Below are 15,326 nucleotides of genomic sequence, written 5' to 3' on the forward strand. Positions count from 1 at the left end.
TATGTGCTGGGACTCTTATATACTTCAATTTGTGCATCTTCCTTTAAAGTAGTGGGAGTTACTTTCCTAGGAATTGAAACAACTTTGAGTATTATTAGAACAGTTGTGGCAAATACACAAAACATTTGTTACTTCTGGCATGAAGAGTATTAGCATCCAAATTTTATTTTCCCCAGTTATCATTTATTCTTTCAGTTAACATAGTGCTGTGTGCTAGATACTACACAATATGCGGAGGAGATAAACAGCTGCTTACACTTTGAGGCTTTTATTAGAGAATTGTTCTGTTTATCATTATGTAATACTTTGTGTATCTCTGATAATTTTCCTTGTTTTGAAGTTGGCTTTGTCTGAAATCTGTGTAAATATTTCAGCTTTCTTTTGATTAACATTAACATTGTATTTCTCCATCCCTTTATTCTTAATCTACCTGTGTCTGTAAAGTAGGTTTTTAAAAGACTGTACTATTTAGTGGGGTTGGGGGCAGGGTCTTATTTCTTAAGTTCCTTCTGATAGTCTCTGTCTTCTTGCATTCACTTTAATATTTAAAGTATTTATTGATTTAGTTGGATTGATATCAACCATATTTGGAACTGTTTTCTATAACTTGTTCTCTATTTTTTATTTTTTTTGGTCTTACATCATTTTTCTGCATTATCTGGGTTTAATTGAGCATTTTGTATTATTTCATTATTTCTCTCCTTAGCATATCATTTATACTTGTATTACTTTTTTTTTTTCGCTTGTATGTATGTTTGTGATTGCCCTGGAGTTTGTGGCATAAATTTACAGCTAATTTAAGTCCACCTTCAAATAACACTATACCACTCAGTGTGGTAGCTTATAACAGAATATTCCCAGTTCTTCTCTCCTGTCCCTTATAACACTGCTGTCATTCATTTCATTTACCCTTAATCTATAGTTACCCAGTATATTGCTGCTCTTCATACTTTTAACAAACTGTTATCTGTTAGATCAATTAAGAGTTTAAGAATATAAAAGATTTTATCTTATTCCTTCTCTATTGTTCTTTTCTCTATGTAGAGCTAAGTTTCTGACTTACATCATTTTCCTTCATTCTGAAGAACTTGTTAATTTTAATATTTCTTTAAAGACAGGTCTACTGGTGACAGATTCCCTCATTTCTGTTCATCTGAGAAGGTCTTTATTTCTCCTTTACTTTGAAGGATAATTTCATTGGGTACAAACTTTTAGGTTGGTGATTTTTTTTCCCTCAACACTTTGTAAGTATTCTATTCCATTCTTTTCTTGCCTGCATCATTACTGAAGAGAAGTCCAATGTATTTACCTTGTTCCTATATAGGTAAAGTTTTTTCCCCACCTCTGTCTTCCTTCAAAATCTTATCTTTGATTTTCTGTATATGATTTTGAATATGGTATGCAGGGTGAGAATAGGAGGGGACTTTTATCTTCACTCTGAGAACCTGCGGTGGGGCTCCTGGAGGTAAAGCACAAGGATTCCAGTTTTTCCATATCCTTGCCAACATTTGTTTTGTTTTGTTGTTTGCTTTTGTTTACAGCCATCTTCAGGGGTATAAAGTAGTATCTCATCTAATTGATTTGCGTTTTTTAATGATTAGTGATGTTGAGCAGCTTTCATGTGTTTATTGTTTATTTGCATATCTTTGGAAAAATATTCAGTTTCTTTACACACTTTTAAATTGGTTTTTTTGGTTGCTGTTGAATTATGGGAGCTCTTTATACATCTGGGCTGCTAATCCCTTCCCAGATACATAATTTGTCAATATTTACCCCTATTCTATGGGTTGCCTTTTCATTCTCTTGATAGTGTCCTTTATACAAATAAGTTTTCAATTTTGAAATCCAGTTAATCTGTTTTTTCTTAGTTGCTTAGGATGTGACAGAAATATGCCCTACACCCATTTTTTAGTTTTATGCACTTTTACTTATCTTACTTGCTCAGTATTTCCAACTTCAGTTCAGTTCAGTCACTCAGTCGTGTCCAACTCTTTGTGACCCCATGAATTGCAGCATGCCAGGCCTCCCTGTCCATCACCATCTCCTGGAGTTCACTCAGACTCACATCCATCGAGTCAGTGATGCCATCCAGCCATCTCATTCTCTGTCCTCCCCTTCTCTTTCCCCCAATCCCTCCCAGCATCAGAGTCTTTTCCAATGAATCAACTCTTCACATGAGGTGGCCAAATTACTGGAGTTTCAGCTTTAGCATCATTCCCTCCAAAGAAATCCCAGGGCTGATCTCCTTCAGAATGGACTGGTTGGATCTCCTTGCAGTCCAAGGGACTCTCAAGAGTCTTCTCCAACACCACAGTTCAAAAGCATCAATTCTTCGGCGCTCAGCCTTCTTCACAGTCCAACTCTCACATCCATACATGACCACAGGGAAAACCATAGCCTTGACTAGACGAACCTTGTTGGCAAAGTAATGTCTCTGCTTTTGAACATGCTATCTAGGTTGGTCATAACTTTCCTTCCAAGGAGTAAGTGTCTTTTAATTTCCAACTTCGCCCCTCCCCCCAAAAAAGGAAAAATCATGAGAGAGCCGATCGAGCTTTTATAAATAAGTTTTTGAAGACAGAAAAACACTAAGAATAATCTAAATTGCCAGTACAGTCCTTTCAAACAGAATGAGGAGAAAAATACCTTATTTTGTATCCTTTTGGAGTAATATTAAATTGAGAAGCAGTTTTTGATTTCTAACTCTTACTTTACATTTTGAGGTAAGGTGACCCTCAAGATCTATCTGATGTTATTGTGTTGAATTTGATTTAAAAATTAGTAAGCTCTTTTTGAAGTATAGAATGTACAAAGGTAAATGTGGTTAAATTGGTTAATTAAAAATATATAATATTGGTTGATAATGATTTACAGTCAACATGTTAATGTTATCAATATCATTTTCTTTTTTTCTTTAGGTATAATTGACATAAAACCATATATTAGCTTCAGGTGTACAACATAGTTCAGTATTTGTAAGATGTCATTTTCAAATAAGAGTTTCAGATTTTGTTTAACTTTTACTTTGTGAGAAAAAGTATAGTTATGATATAAAATGTTTTATCTCCCAGAAATTCTTACATTTTTATGTTGATCAATTTACAGGTGAATTATGTAACCTCATTACGCTGGATGTAGCTCACAATCAACTTGAACACCTTCCAAAGGAGATTGGAAACTGCACACAGATAACCAACCTTGACTTGCAGCACAATGAATTGTTAGACCTCCCAGATACTATTGGTATGAAAAGAGAAAGAAGATACTGTTAATCATTTATAACTACTTGGACATTAAAATCTGTTTCAATAATAAAGTTAAAAGATTAAAATTCAGCATTGTTGAAGTGGTAAAACTTCTAAAAGATAGTATTTTAAAATAATTTTTTATTTCCATTTCTAGGAAAGGAAAGTAAGTTTTAGGAAATGAGCTCAGTTAAATTGTAAAGAAGGTAGAATATTGAGTAACGTCTATATGTTCTATAACTCTGTGCTTAAATTGCAGAATGGGTGCGTTCTCTGTTTTTGCTTATTTCAGAAATGTTGCATGCTCTTGTATAGGGTGTGGTCCCTTCTGTGCTAAAGTAGACCACACTGAAAAAATAAGATCATTGCTGTTTAGTTTTTAAAACATGGCAAGTACATTTTAAAATTTGCTCATCTGTAATATCGAGGGATTAAAAGAAAAGATGTCTCAAAATGCATAATGTGTTTTGAAGACATAGTCAAACTACAGAAAGTTGATGTGTTCCATATTTATAAATTCTTGTTTATATTTCTGAATGCCCCAAAATTTATACAAACAATAGAGGGAATTTAAAAATTTTTGGATGCTTTTAGTTATCACTGTGGTATGAGGAAACTATTAGGTTTATTTTAAAAAATTACTCTGTACTTAGTTTATATAATTTTAGTAATGAATATTTATAAGGTTCTATTACTAAATTGCATGAGGCCTATGATGTTATCTTTCTCCAGAAGAATTTTTATTTGCTTCTCTCAGGTACCTAGAGTAACTAACCACTTTAATCCATCCGTGTTCTAAGGGTTGTAATTTTTCTGGTCCTCTCAAGTGATTCAGAGGCAAACTGCAGAGTAATTGGAGGGCCGTTTTAATTCTGATTGACCCCTCATACTAGGGTGCAGCCCTGTAGGGTCCTAGTTGATGCTGATTACTAGACTCCTCACCCTTGGCAGGCTCTAGATTTTGACTCTTGGCAAAACATGCCTTCGCCTTTCAGTTACATCTTCTGTTTGGGAGAGCGCTCTTAGGACAAAAATCTCCCGTGCTTTGCTTGTTTCTGGGTTCCCAGCTGGTTTCCAGCCTGGTTACTGCTAGTCATTATCATATTCGTTTTCTGATTTTTGTTTTAGAAGTGTTCTTAGTTTTCTGCAATGGGAGGGTTTGCTTGAATTACCTTGAATTACTTTCTGCTTCATTACTTGAAGCAGAAACAAGTGTAGCAGAATTTTTTTTAATGTTACAGTAGACTGTCTCTGGTAACGTAACAACTATTCACAGAAAAGTTAATCTGAGACTTCTTCAGATTATAATAGCTAGCCATTAGAACCTGTATCTTTCTGATTCTTGTCCCCTAGAGTCTAGAACAAAAAGACAGAAAAACACAAAATAAATGAAAAAAGTCATGGGAGACAGGACTAGAAGTTCTAGAAAGAGAATAGAGGTAAGACAATGAAGCTGTAAAATATAATTTAATACTGTTTCCCTGAATTTGACAAAAACCCAGATAATAAGATTGAAATTTCTTACCAAGATGAAATAATGAAAAAAGATACATTCTGGTAGGAGTTTTAAAAATTAAGTTTGCTAATTTTTAATAAATGATATGGGCTTCTCTGGTGACTCAGCAGTAAAGAATCTGCCTGCCAGTGTAGGAGACCCAGGTTTGATCCTTGGGTTGGGAAGATCCCCTGGAGAAGGAAGTGGCAACCTACTCCAGTGTTCTTACATGGGAAGTCCCATGGACAGGGAAGCCTGGAGAACTGCAGTCCATAGGGCTGCAAAAGAGTTGATCACTACTTAGCAAATAAACAATAATAAGAATAAACAATATGTTCATGTGTAATGTTATAAAACCTTTGTCTAGTTTCAGTTTCAGAGTAATGCTGACGATATATAGTAAGTTGGGAAGTTTTCCCTACTCTTCAATTTTTGGAAAAATTTGTATAAATTGGCATATTTCTTATTTGATAAAGTTCATTGATACAGCCACCTAGTCAGAACTTTTGTTTGTTGGAATGTTTTTTTAAAACAATTTCAGTTTTTTTGATAGACATAGAGCTATTTAGGTTATCAGTTTCTTCTTGAGAAAACTTGATCATTATTTGTGTCTTTCATAGAATGTGTTCATTCCATTTACGTTGTCACATTTAATGGGGATAAAATTGTTCATAACATTTGCTTATTATTTCAGTGTCTATAGAATCTGTGATAATGCCATTTTTCTCTTTTCTGATATTGGCAATTTATATCTTCTCTCTTTTCCTAATCAGTCTGGCTAAAGGTTTATTAATTTTATCAGTTCATTGATTGTCTCAAAGTATTGATTTTACTCTATTTTTCCCTTGGTTTTTATTTCATTGATTTCTACTTTGACCTTTCTCATTCCTGTTTGTCTGCTTACTTTGATTTTATTTGCCCCTTTTCTAGTTTCTTATAGTGGAAGATTGAGATTATTGATTTAAGACCTTTCTTCTCTTCTCAGAGAGTCAGTTCAGTTCATTTCAGTCGCTCAGTCATGTCCGACTCTTTGAGACCCCATGGACTGCACCACGGCAGGCCTCCCTGTCCATCACCAACTCCCGGAGTTTACTCAGATTCATGTCCATTGAGTCAGTGATGCCATCCAATCATCTCATCCTCTGTTGTCCCCTTCTCCTCTCATCCTCAATCTTTCCCAGCCATTTAGTGCTATAAAATTTCCTCTTACATACCACTGACAACATCCCACAAATTGACATGTTGTGTTTTATTTTTTGTTTTGTCCAAAATGCTTTCTAATCTGCCCTTTTGTTTTCTATGATCTATATGTTACTGAAAAGTTTGTTATTTAGTTCCCAACATCTAACAATTTCCCAGGGGTCTTTCTGTTACTGATTTCTAATTTCATTGTGGTTGAGAACATACTTTGTGTGACTTGAATCATTTAAATATATTGAGACTTATTTTATGGCTCAGTGTATGGTCTATCTTGATAAGTATTCCATGTGCAATTGAATATGTATTCTATTTTTGTTGAGTAGAGTAATGTGGATGAGGCAGTCAGTGAATTTATTGTGCTGCTAGCCCTTTTTGGTCATTTTTTCCTCCCAATTTTTATTAGTTATATTGTTAGGACATGCAACATTTATGGTATATCTTGTTAAGCCAGTCTCTAGTTTAGTCTTAATTGTTCACTAACAGTGCTTGCTGCTATAAAATTAAAGGCCATAGTTGTTCAAGTTATTTCTTGGTTGGTTAAAGTCAGTCTTACAGTAATTTTCTCTGAAATCGTTCGTAAACAGTGAAAGTGAAGTCGCTCAGTCCTGTCTGACTCTTTGTAACCCCATGGACTGTAGCCTACCAGGCTCCTCCATCCATGGGATTTTCCAGGCAAGAGTACTGGAGTGGGTTGCCATTTCCTTCTCCAGGGGATCTTCCGGACCCAGGTATTAAACCAGGGTCTCCCACATTGTAGGCAGACGCTTTACCATCTGAGCCACCAGGGAAGACTTATTAGCAGTAGTTTTCTAGTTTTTGTATGTTTGTAAGCTTTATATTTAAAGAACTCTTTGATGGATATAAAAATCATTGGGTTCAACTTCCTTTCCTTGAACATCTCAGGAGACCTAAAAGGTAGCTCTTTTGTCTTCTAGAACTGAATATGCAACAGTATGAGGCTGGTCTAATTGTTTTTTTCTCATTATAATGACTTAATGTTTGTCTCTGGCCACCCAAAGGGTTATTTCTTTATTTCTAAAGTTCAAGAACTCTATTATATTTCTAAGTGTTAATCTTTCAGGTTCCCATTTCCTTGGGATACTCTGAACCAGTTCAGTAATACAGGTTTAATTTTTACTTCAGTATAAATCACCTATTGACGTATTTATTTTGTTGTATGTTCTTATGTTGAAATACGTAAGTTTGCTGATTTTAAATAAGAAACTGATTTTGATAGTAAAGGAGAAAAGAAAGAATAATGCATTTTAACATGATCACTTTTCAGTGAATGACACATAAAAGCACTTTAAAAAGAGACTTCTTTTATAAACATAAAGGCTTCTCAGTCTTAGAAAAGTAAAGGTTGTTTACTCTAGCAAATCAGGTCAACTGAAATTAAAGATGGTTGAAATGTTATAAAGTTACGGCCTTATCCATCTCATTGACGCTTAATTATTGTGTATTTCCTAAGATACTATATGTGCAGATACTTTATTGTTCCTTGAGCATATCAGGCAAGTTCTAGCCTCAGGGTCTTTGTACTTCTCAGTTTCTCGGCTTAGAACTTTTTTTCCTAAATATACACATAATTTCCTCTACTCTTTCAACTAATCAAATGGATATATAGAGTTCTATAAAGGGCATGGTTATCAATTAGTCCTGTTCTTCAGTTCAGTTGCTCAGTTGTGTCTGACACTTTGCAACCCCATGGACTGCAGCGTGCCAGGCTTCCCTTTCCATTATGAACTCCCAAAGCTTGCTCAAACTCATGTCCATTGAGTCGGTGATGGCATCCAACCATCTCATCCTCTGTCGTCCCCTTTTCCTCCTGCCTTCAGTCTTTCCCAGCATCAGGTGGCGAAAGTATTGGGGTTCCAGCTTCATCATCAGTCTTTCCAATGAATATTCAGGACTGATTTCCTTTAGGATGGACTAGTTTGATCTCCTTGCTGTCCAAGTGACTCTGAAGAGTCTTCTCCAACTTAGCATTTGTGAAATGACTCAGGAAATGTGCATCAGATACTATTATCTGGGTACTTCGGCAGAGGATTTGAGGGAGGGGTCTGTTCCAGAAAGGCCCTGTAGAGTCCTGTTCTTACTCTCGAATATTCTAACAGTATTTCATTATTTAATATTTTATGCATGTATTGGTTTCCCTATCTTCCTCAATAACAATTGGCGGCGGGGGGGTGCAGTTATAAAGTACTAAAATAGTGTTGGCAAATAGAGAAAGCATAAGTCGTAGAGGATGATAAAGCAATCCAGTTATTAAGACTAGGGTCCTTTGGATTCACTTCCTCTGACAGAGGATAGCGTCTCCATGTATTCTTTCTCCTGGCTTTCTTAATTTTGCATTTCTATCCGAAGTAATTCTTCTGTATTTCAAGTGTGCTTGTTAATATGAAAACATTTGACTTCATTATTAATCTTGGGTAATTGACATGTTATCTCAGAAAAACACAAGTGCCTGACTTCTAACACACTCTACATGGTCAGATTACAAATATGTATTGGAAATCAATAAGAACTGAAACATAAATGATAATAAAAATTTATATATCTCATTTATAAATTTTATAATAAATATAAATAGGCTTTGATAGTTGTCAGCAAACTAAATACAGCTGTTATCCCAAGTAATAGCAAAGTGAGTTAAGTATTGTGTGTTGAAAGTTTTTATAATATTATAGTCATTTATCATATACTGTGTTTATTAAGATAGTTCTTTGCCTTTCTCCATCCCTCTTATCCCCCATAGTTTGATTGTATTGCAGAAGGTTGAGATTTGATGAGAAATCTGAACATGCAGGTCTTGATCTGTTACAAATCTCAACAGTCATAATTCACCTTTGAGATTCTCTCTCTCATCTATTGGAGAAGAGCAATTCACCCCAAACCATCAGTGACAAACTTAGCTGGAGTATAATTCTGATACTTTGCTTTTTTTTTCCCCCTGGTTTACTAGTTGAAAAGTATAACTTAAAATGAAAAACAAAAAACCCAACACCTGTCTTGGAGAGTTGATGCTAGTCCCACAGGAGTTGCCTTGTCTCTTTTCCCTGGACCAAAGAAACTTGCACTGAATTCACAATTGAAAATCAAATCTTTTATCACCTTACAGTTACTTTTCCAAAAATCGTTTTTAATTATTTGCCTTTTTTTTTCCTCGCAAGTATATCCAGATATTTTTAACTCTTTTTTGCTTGAGATATAAATACTCCTAGAGTAGTTATCACTCTTTGGCAATAAGCAATGCCATTTACTTCCAGGCTGAGCAGTGCCAAGATCACTGAAAGAGGCAGAAGGAACTGGGGAGATTGGCACAGCTGATTGCGGTTAAGTGAAAGAGTGCTCAAAAACATATTTAGAGTCTTGAAGCCTCAGATATGCAGATGACACCACCCTTATGGCAGAAAGTGAAGAGGAACTAAAAAGCCTCTTGATGAAAGTGAAAGAGGAGAGTGAAAAAGTTGGCTTAAAGCTCAACATTGAGAAAACGAAGATCATGGCATCTGGTCCCATCACTTCATGGGAAATAGATGGGGAAACAGTGTCAGACTGTATTTTGGGGGGCTCCAAAATCACTGCAGATGGTGACTGCAGCCATGCAATTAAAAGACGCTTACTCCTTGGAAGGAAAGTTATGACCAACCTAATAGCATATTCAAAAGCAGAGACATTACATTGCCTATAAAGGTCTGTCTAGTCAAGGCTATGGTTTTTCCAGTAGTCATGTATGGATGTGAGAGTTGGACAGTGAAGAAAGCTGAGCGCCAAAGAATTGATGCTTTTAAACTGTGGTGTTGGAGAAGACGCTTGAGAGTCCCTTGGACAGCAAGAAGATCCAACCAGTCCATTCTAAAGGAGATCGGTCCTGGTGTTCTTGGAAGGAGTGATGCTAAAGCTGAAACTCCAGTACTTTGACCTCATGTGAAGAGTTGACTCCTTGGAAAAGACTCTGATGTTGGGAGGGATTGGGGGCAGGAGGAGAAGGGGACGACAGAGGATGAGATGGTTGGATGGCATCACTGACTCGATGGGCGTGAGTCTGAGTGAACTCCGGGAGTGTGTGATGGACAGGGAGGCCTGGCGTGCTGCAATTCATGGGGTCGCAAAGAGTCGGACACAACTGAGCAACTGAACTGAATTGAACTGAAAGCCTTCTGAGGTCTCCAGTGGTTTTATGAAATCAGGGAGAGGGGGATCTGAAATAGGAAAAATTTTTTATTTTCTATTTCTTTTCAAAGTGAGAGAAATATACAAGAAGACTTTGCCTTCAAGGCTAGAGCACAGAATAATTCATATCTCATTTTGTTACACTGTGCTCTGAAGAAATGTTACAGTAATTATATCAACAAATAGAGTTTTAGTAATTGATTTTAGGTAATTACAGTTCTACTTACATGTAACACCTTTACTAGTTTTCTCTTTAATGGTGGTATTCTTTTGAGTTTTTGACTTTTAAGAATATTTTTTAATAAGTTTACTTTTAATTGGAGGATAATTGCTTTACACCATTGTGTTGGCTTTTACCACACAACATGCTGCTGCTGCTGCTGCATCGCTTTAGTCATGTCCGACTCTGTGCGACCCCATAGATGGCAGCCCACCAGGCTCCCCCGTCCCTGGGATTCTCCAGGCAAGAACACTGGAGTGGGTTGGCATTTCCTTCTCCAATGCATGAAAGTGAAAAGTGAAAGTGAAGTCGCTCAGTTGTGTCTGACTCTAGCGACCCCATGGTCTGCAGCCTACCAGGCTCTTCCGTCCATAGGATTTTCTAGGCAAAAGTACTGGAGTGGGGTGCCATTGCCTTCTCCACCACACAACATGAGTTAGCCATAAATATGCATATGTCCCTTCCCTGTTGAACTTCCACCCCATCCCACCCCTCTAGGTTGTCACAGAGTACTATGTTGAGCTCCCTGTGTTATACAACAATTTCCCATTAGTTATCTGTTTTACATATGGTAATGTTTATGTTTCAGTGCTACTCTCTCAGTTCGGCCCACCTTCTCCTTACTCCGTTGTGTCCAAAGTCTGTTCTCTATGTCTGCGTCTCCATTACTGCCCTACAAATGTTTATTGGTACTATTTTTCTAGAGTCCATATATGTACGTGTTAATATACAAGAATTTGTTTTTCTTTTTCTGACTTACTTCACTCTGCATATAGGCTCTAGGTTCATCCACCTCACTAGAACTGACTCAAATGCTTTTCTTTTTATGGCTAAGTAATATTCCATTTCATTTGTCATTTATCCATTCATTTGTCAGTGATATCTAGGTTGCTTCCATGTCCTGGTTATTATAAATAGTGCTGCAGTGAACATTGAGGCATATGTGTCTTTTTCAGTTATGATTTTCTCAATGTATATGCCCAGTTGGGATTGCTGGGTCATATGGTAGTTTTATTCCTAGTATTTAAAGAAATAGCCACACTGTTTCTCCATAGTGACTATATCAATTTACATTCCCACCAACAGTGCAAGAGAGTTCCCTTTTCTCCACACCTTCTCCAGCATTTATTGTTTGTAGATTGTTTTGATGACCATTCTGACCAGTGTAAGGTAATACCTCATTGTAGTTTTGATTTGAATTTCTTTAATAATGAGCAATGTAGAGCATCTTTTCATGTGTTGGTTGGCCATCTGTATATCTTCGTTGGAGAAATGTGTGCTTAGATCTTCTGCCTACTTTTTAATTGGGTTGTTTGCTTTTCTGGCATAGGGCTGCATGAACTGCTTGTATATTTTGGAGATTAATCCTTTGTTAGTTTCATTTATGATTATTTTCTCCCATTCTGAGGGTTGTCTTTTCATCTTGGTTATACTTTCCTTTGTTATGCAAAGCTTTTAAGTTTAACTAGGTCCCACTTGTTTTTGTTTTATTTCCATTTCTCTAAGAGGTGGTCAAAGAGGATATTGCAGACATTTATATCAGAGTGTCTTGTCTCTGTTTTCCTCTAAGAGTTTTAGAGATCCTGGCCTTACATTTTATATAACTTTTAAGTTTATTTTCAATTTATTAGTTTAATGTTTCTGGAAAAAAATTGTACCTTTAACAATATTTCATTGTTAGAACTTGTATGCCTTTTCTAGTGATTTTTTGCTACTTTGTTAAAATAAGATAAAGACTGTTTGAGTTAGAGTCTTACTCAAAAGTTACACTAAATTAACCTAAAAATGCTGATTTCTTTTGCTGAAATTGAAAGCATTAATTTTAATTCATAGCCATTTAATGTTTCCATATTTTAAAAATCTGACAGCATAAGAAAACAAGCTGTCAGATTCAGAACACAGAGCAACTTACTGTCAAAGTTAAGCACTTAGAAAGCTAAATGCCAGTGATTGACAGTGATCAGCCTACATTTATAAGCGTTGGCAACATTGATTTTATTTCTTAGTCACAGTGGCTCAATATTAAAGCAAGCTGTGGCTTGATTTCTAGGTTGCAGTTTACTTTGTGGTTAAAACCACTTACTGAAAGAGGCTAGAGTTGAAACCACTGCAGGGGGTGAATCACAGTAAATGCCAGACTTCTCATGTTAAGTTTTTTTTTTTTTTTCTGGCATAAGACAGTGTTGATATTTCATCGTTAATTTTTTTTCACCTTTTTTATTTTGCTGAGAGTAGTGCATTTTGACAAAATGTGGATGACTCTGAGCATACCATGCTCTCAAGAAAGTGACAAGTCCTTTGCAGATGTTAATTGCTTCATCAGAATAGCATATTCTCATAGAGTACAATTTTTAAAGTTCATCCTCTTCAATCCCACTGGGGGGGGGGCGGTGGTGGAGTTCAGGCATTTCATAGACCTGTTGGTGAATGCTTCAGCCATTTTATTACCATGGAACAGCTGTATTACATAGGGAAAGCAGTGGTATGAAGGAGAGACAGAGGATGAGCTTCTTCTATTTATTTTTTAAGATTGAGTGCCTTTTTTATCTTCAACGTGGTATAGCAATTAAAATTTTATCAAAAGATTTTTGAAATTCTTTGTACTCGGACATTATCACTGCTTATAGGAAAATTTCCATCTCTTTACCAGTCTTGTAGTGGCCATGGGCATGCGATAGGCAAGGAATAAGATATTGATACCCTCCCTCCTTCCCCATTTTAAATGGATGTGAGTTAATGGGGACTGCCCTTCAGTTTTGGTGGGAATGAAATTGATACAGCCTAATGGCACTGTCTGTTAAGATTTAAGATATTGCTATCTTTTGATACATCTGAAATATTTTCACATGTACACACAAGTATCTATTAGGACGTTCATTATAGAATTCCTTTTTAAATATTAGGAACAAATGCTGTCCATTGGGGATGATTAGATAATTGTATAATTATACATATCATAGGGTACAGTGGTTAAATAAAATGAAGTATATCAGTATTTACTCAACAAGAAAATATTTCTATGACCTGTTATTTAGGAGGAAAAGTGTGCAAAATGATCCCATTTATATAAAGACAAATAGAGAAACATTTTAAAAAATCCTGAATTTGTATATGTATAAGTAAAAGCTTATCCAGTCTCATCACTTCATGGGAAATAGATGGGGAAACAGTGTCAGACTTTATCTTTTTGGGCTCCAAAAACACTGCAGATGGTGACTGCAGCCATGAAATTAAAAGACGCTTACTCCTTGGAAGGAAAGTTATGACCAACCTAGATAGCATGTTCAAAAGAAGAGACATTACTTTGCCAACAAAGGTTCGTCTAGTCAAGGCTATGGTTTTTCCTGTGGTCATGTGTGGATGTGAGAGTTGGACTGTGAAGAAGGCTGAGCGCCGAAGAATTTATGCTTTTGAACTGTGGTGTTGGAGAAGACTCTTGAGAGTCCCTTGGACTGCAAGGAGATCCAACCAGTCCATTCTGAAGATCAGCCCTGGGATTTCTTTGGAGGGAATGATGCTAAAGCCGAAATTCCAGTACCTTGGCTACCTCATGCGAAGTGTTGACTCATTGGAAAAGACTCTGATGCTGGGAGGGATTGGGGGCAGGAGGAGAAAGGGACGACAGAGGATGAGATGGCTGGATGGCATCACTGACTCGATGGACGTGAGTCTGGGTGAACTCCGGGAGTTGGTGATAGACAGGGAGGCCTGGCGTGCTGCGATTCATGGGGTCGCAAAGAGTCGGACACGACTGAGCTGAACTGAAGTAAAAGCTTAAGAGAAGGATCTCAATATGTACATATTGGATTACACACCATGGTTTTCTGGGCAGTAAAGTAAGTTATACTTATATATTTTGTAATTGAAAATTTATTTGGTGTGATAAGAGGAGTGCAATGGTTAGTTCATTCTCTGATATCTAAAAATGGGCTGCTTAGTCATTGGGTATCCAGGAAAAATTAAAGTGAATATTTTTAAAAGAACTAATTTTTAGTCAGGTAGACCAGGAAAATCTGTTATGTACTTAAAAATCATGTCCAGTTAACATCTGTGTTTTGGAGACATGCTATTTTATAAGTTGAGAATGGGTCAAAGAAAAAAAGCTTTTAATGAGTCTCATATAATTTTGAGTTTTTACATCTTGTTCTTAATGGAAAGGAGGCCATATGGTGAAATATTTTAGCGTCTTTAGTAAATACGAAAGCATGAATGAAAGCCTGGTGTGTGCTTTGCACTGAAATTCTGTGCAAATTTCAGTAGAAATGCATAGCAAGCTCCCTTACTTAAAGGATTTTCAGTCTATTGGGGGAAGTAACTAATTCATGAAACAACCAGCAATGTAGACTGTAAGTAAAATGCTAATGTATAATGAAAACAGCATGTAGCCATGTGTCCGGTTTAGAGGGAGATCAATAAGATCTTGATAGAATGGCCAGAGAAAACTTCATGAAGAAATATGCTGGACTTAGTATGGAATAAAAAATGCATTCCGTGAGCTGAACAGCAAGGACAGTCAAACAGCATGGAGGCAAGAATGAGCATATCATGCTTCTGTGTCAGGAGGAAACTAGTTCACTGGATCAGGGTCGATAAAATTCACAAAAAACGATTACTTGATAAGGAGCCAATTGAGTTTGATTCTAGCTCTGCCATCAAGTCATTTCACATGTCTTATGCTAAAGTCCATTCTGAGTACTCTCAGATGGTTCTTATTGGTGCTGCTTGGGTATCTTTTTAATCTCTTGTCTTTTTTGGGGGGTGGGGGGGTTGACTATCTGAAACTTGAAACCACCATGCTCTGTTTTTCCACAGCTTAGCTCATATCCTCACTGTATGGAGAAAATGAGCCTCACAGTGTAAAGTGTCCAAACATCTTACCTCTCTGTGTTAATATAAAGCTTCTCCATAATGTAAACTATTCATTCAATAAAAGGATGGTATAAAGATATCACAGTTTTTAAAATTAAACTGACTTCAGAATTACAGAATT

General features: G+C 36.4%; 1 protein-coding gene across 5 annotated transcripts in view; it reads left to right on the forward strand.

The window, feature by feature from the left end:
- Positions 1-15,326, forward strand: part of SHOC2 (SHOC2 leucine rich repeat scaffold protein) — an 87,550-nt gene that overhangs the window by 55,150 nt on the left and 17,074 nt on the right. For all 5 annotated transcript variants that reach the window (XM_086378982.1, XM_086378983.1, XM_086378981.1 and 2 more), the window contains one exon: positions 3,106-3,243. In XM_086378982.1, coding sequence (XP_086235108.1) covers positions 3,106-3,243 — 138 coding nt within the window. The remainder of the gene's footprint in view (positions 1-3,105; positions 3,244-15,326) is intronic.

Source organism: Bos grunniens, chromosome 26 (genome assembly GCF_055505025.1).
Source record: "Bos grunniens cultivar Pamir isolate PY7600 chromosome 26, Bosgru_T2T1.0, whole genome shotgun sequence".
Taxonomy (NCBI): domain Eukaryota; kingdom Metazoa; phylum Chordata; class Mammalia; order Artiodactyla; family Bovidae; genus Bos; species Bos grunniens.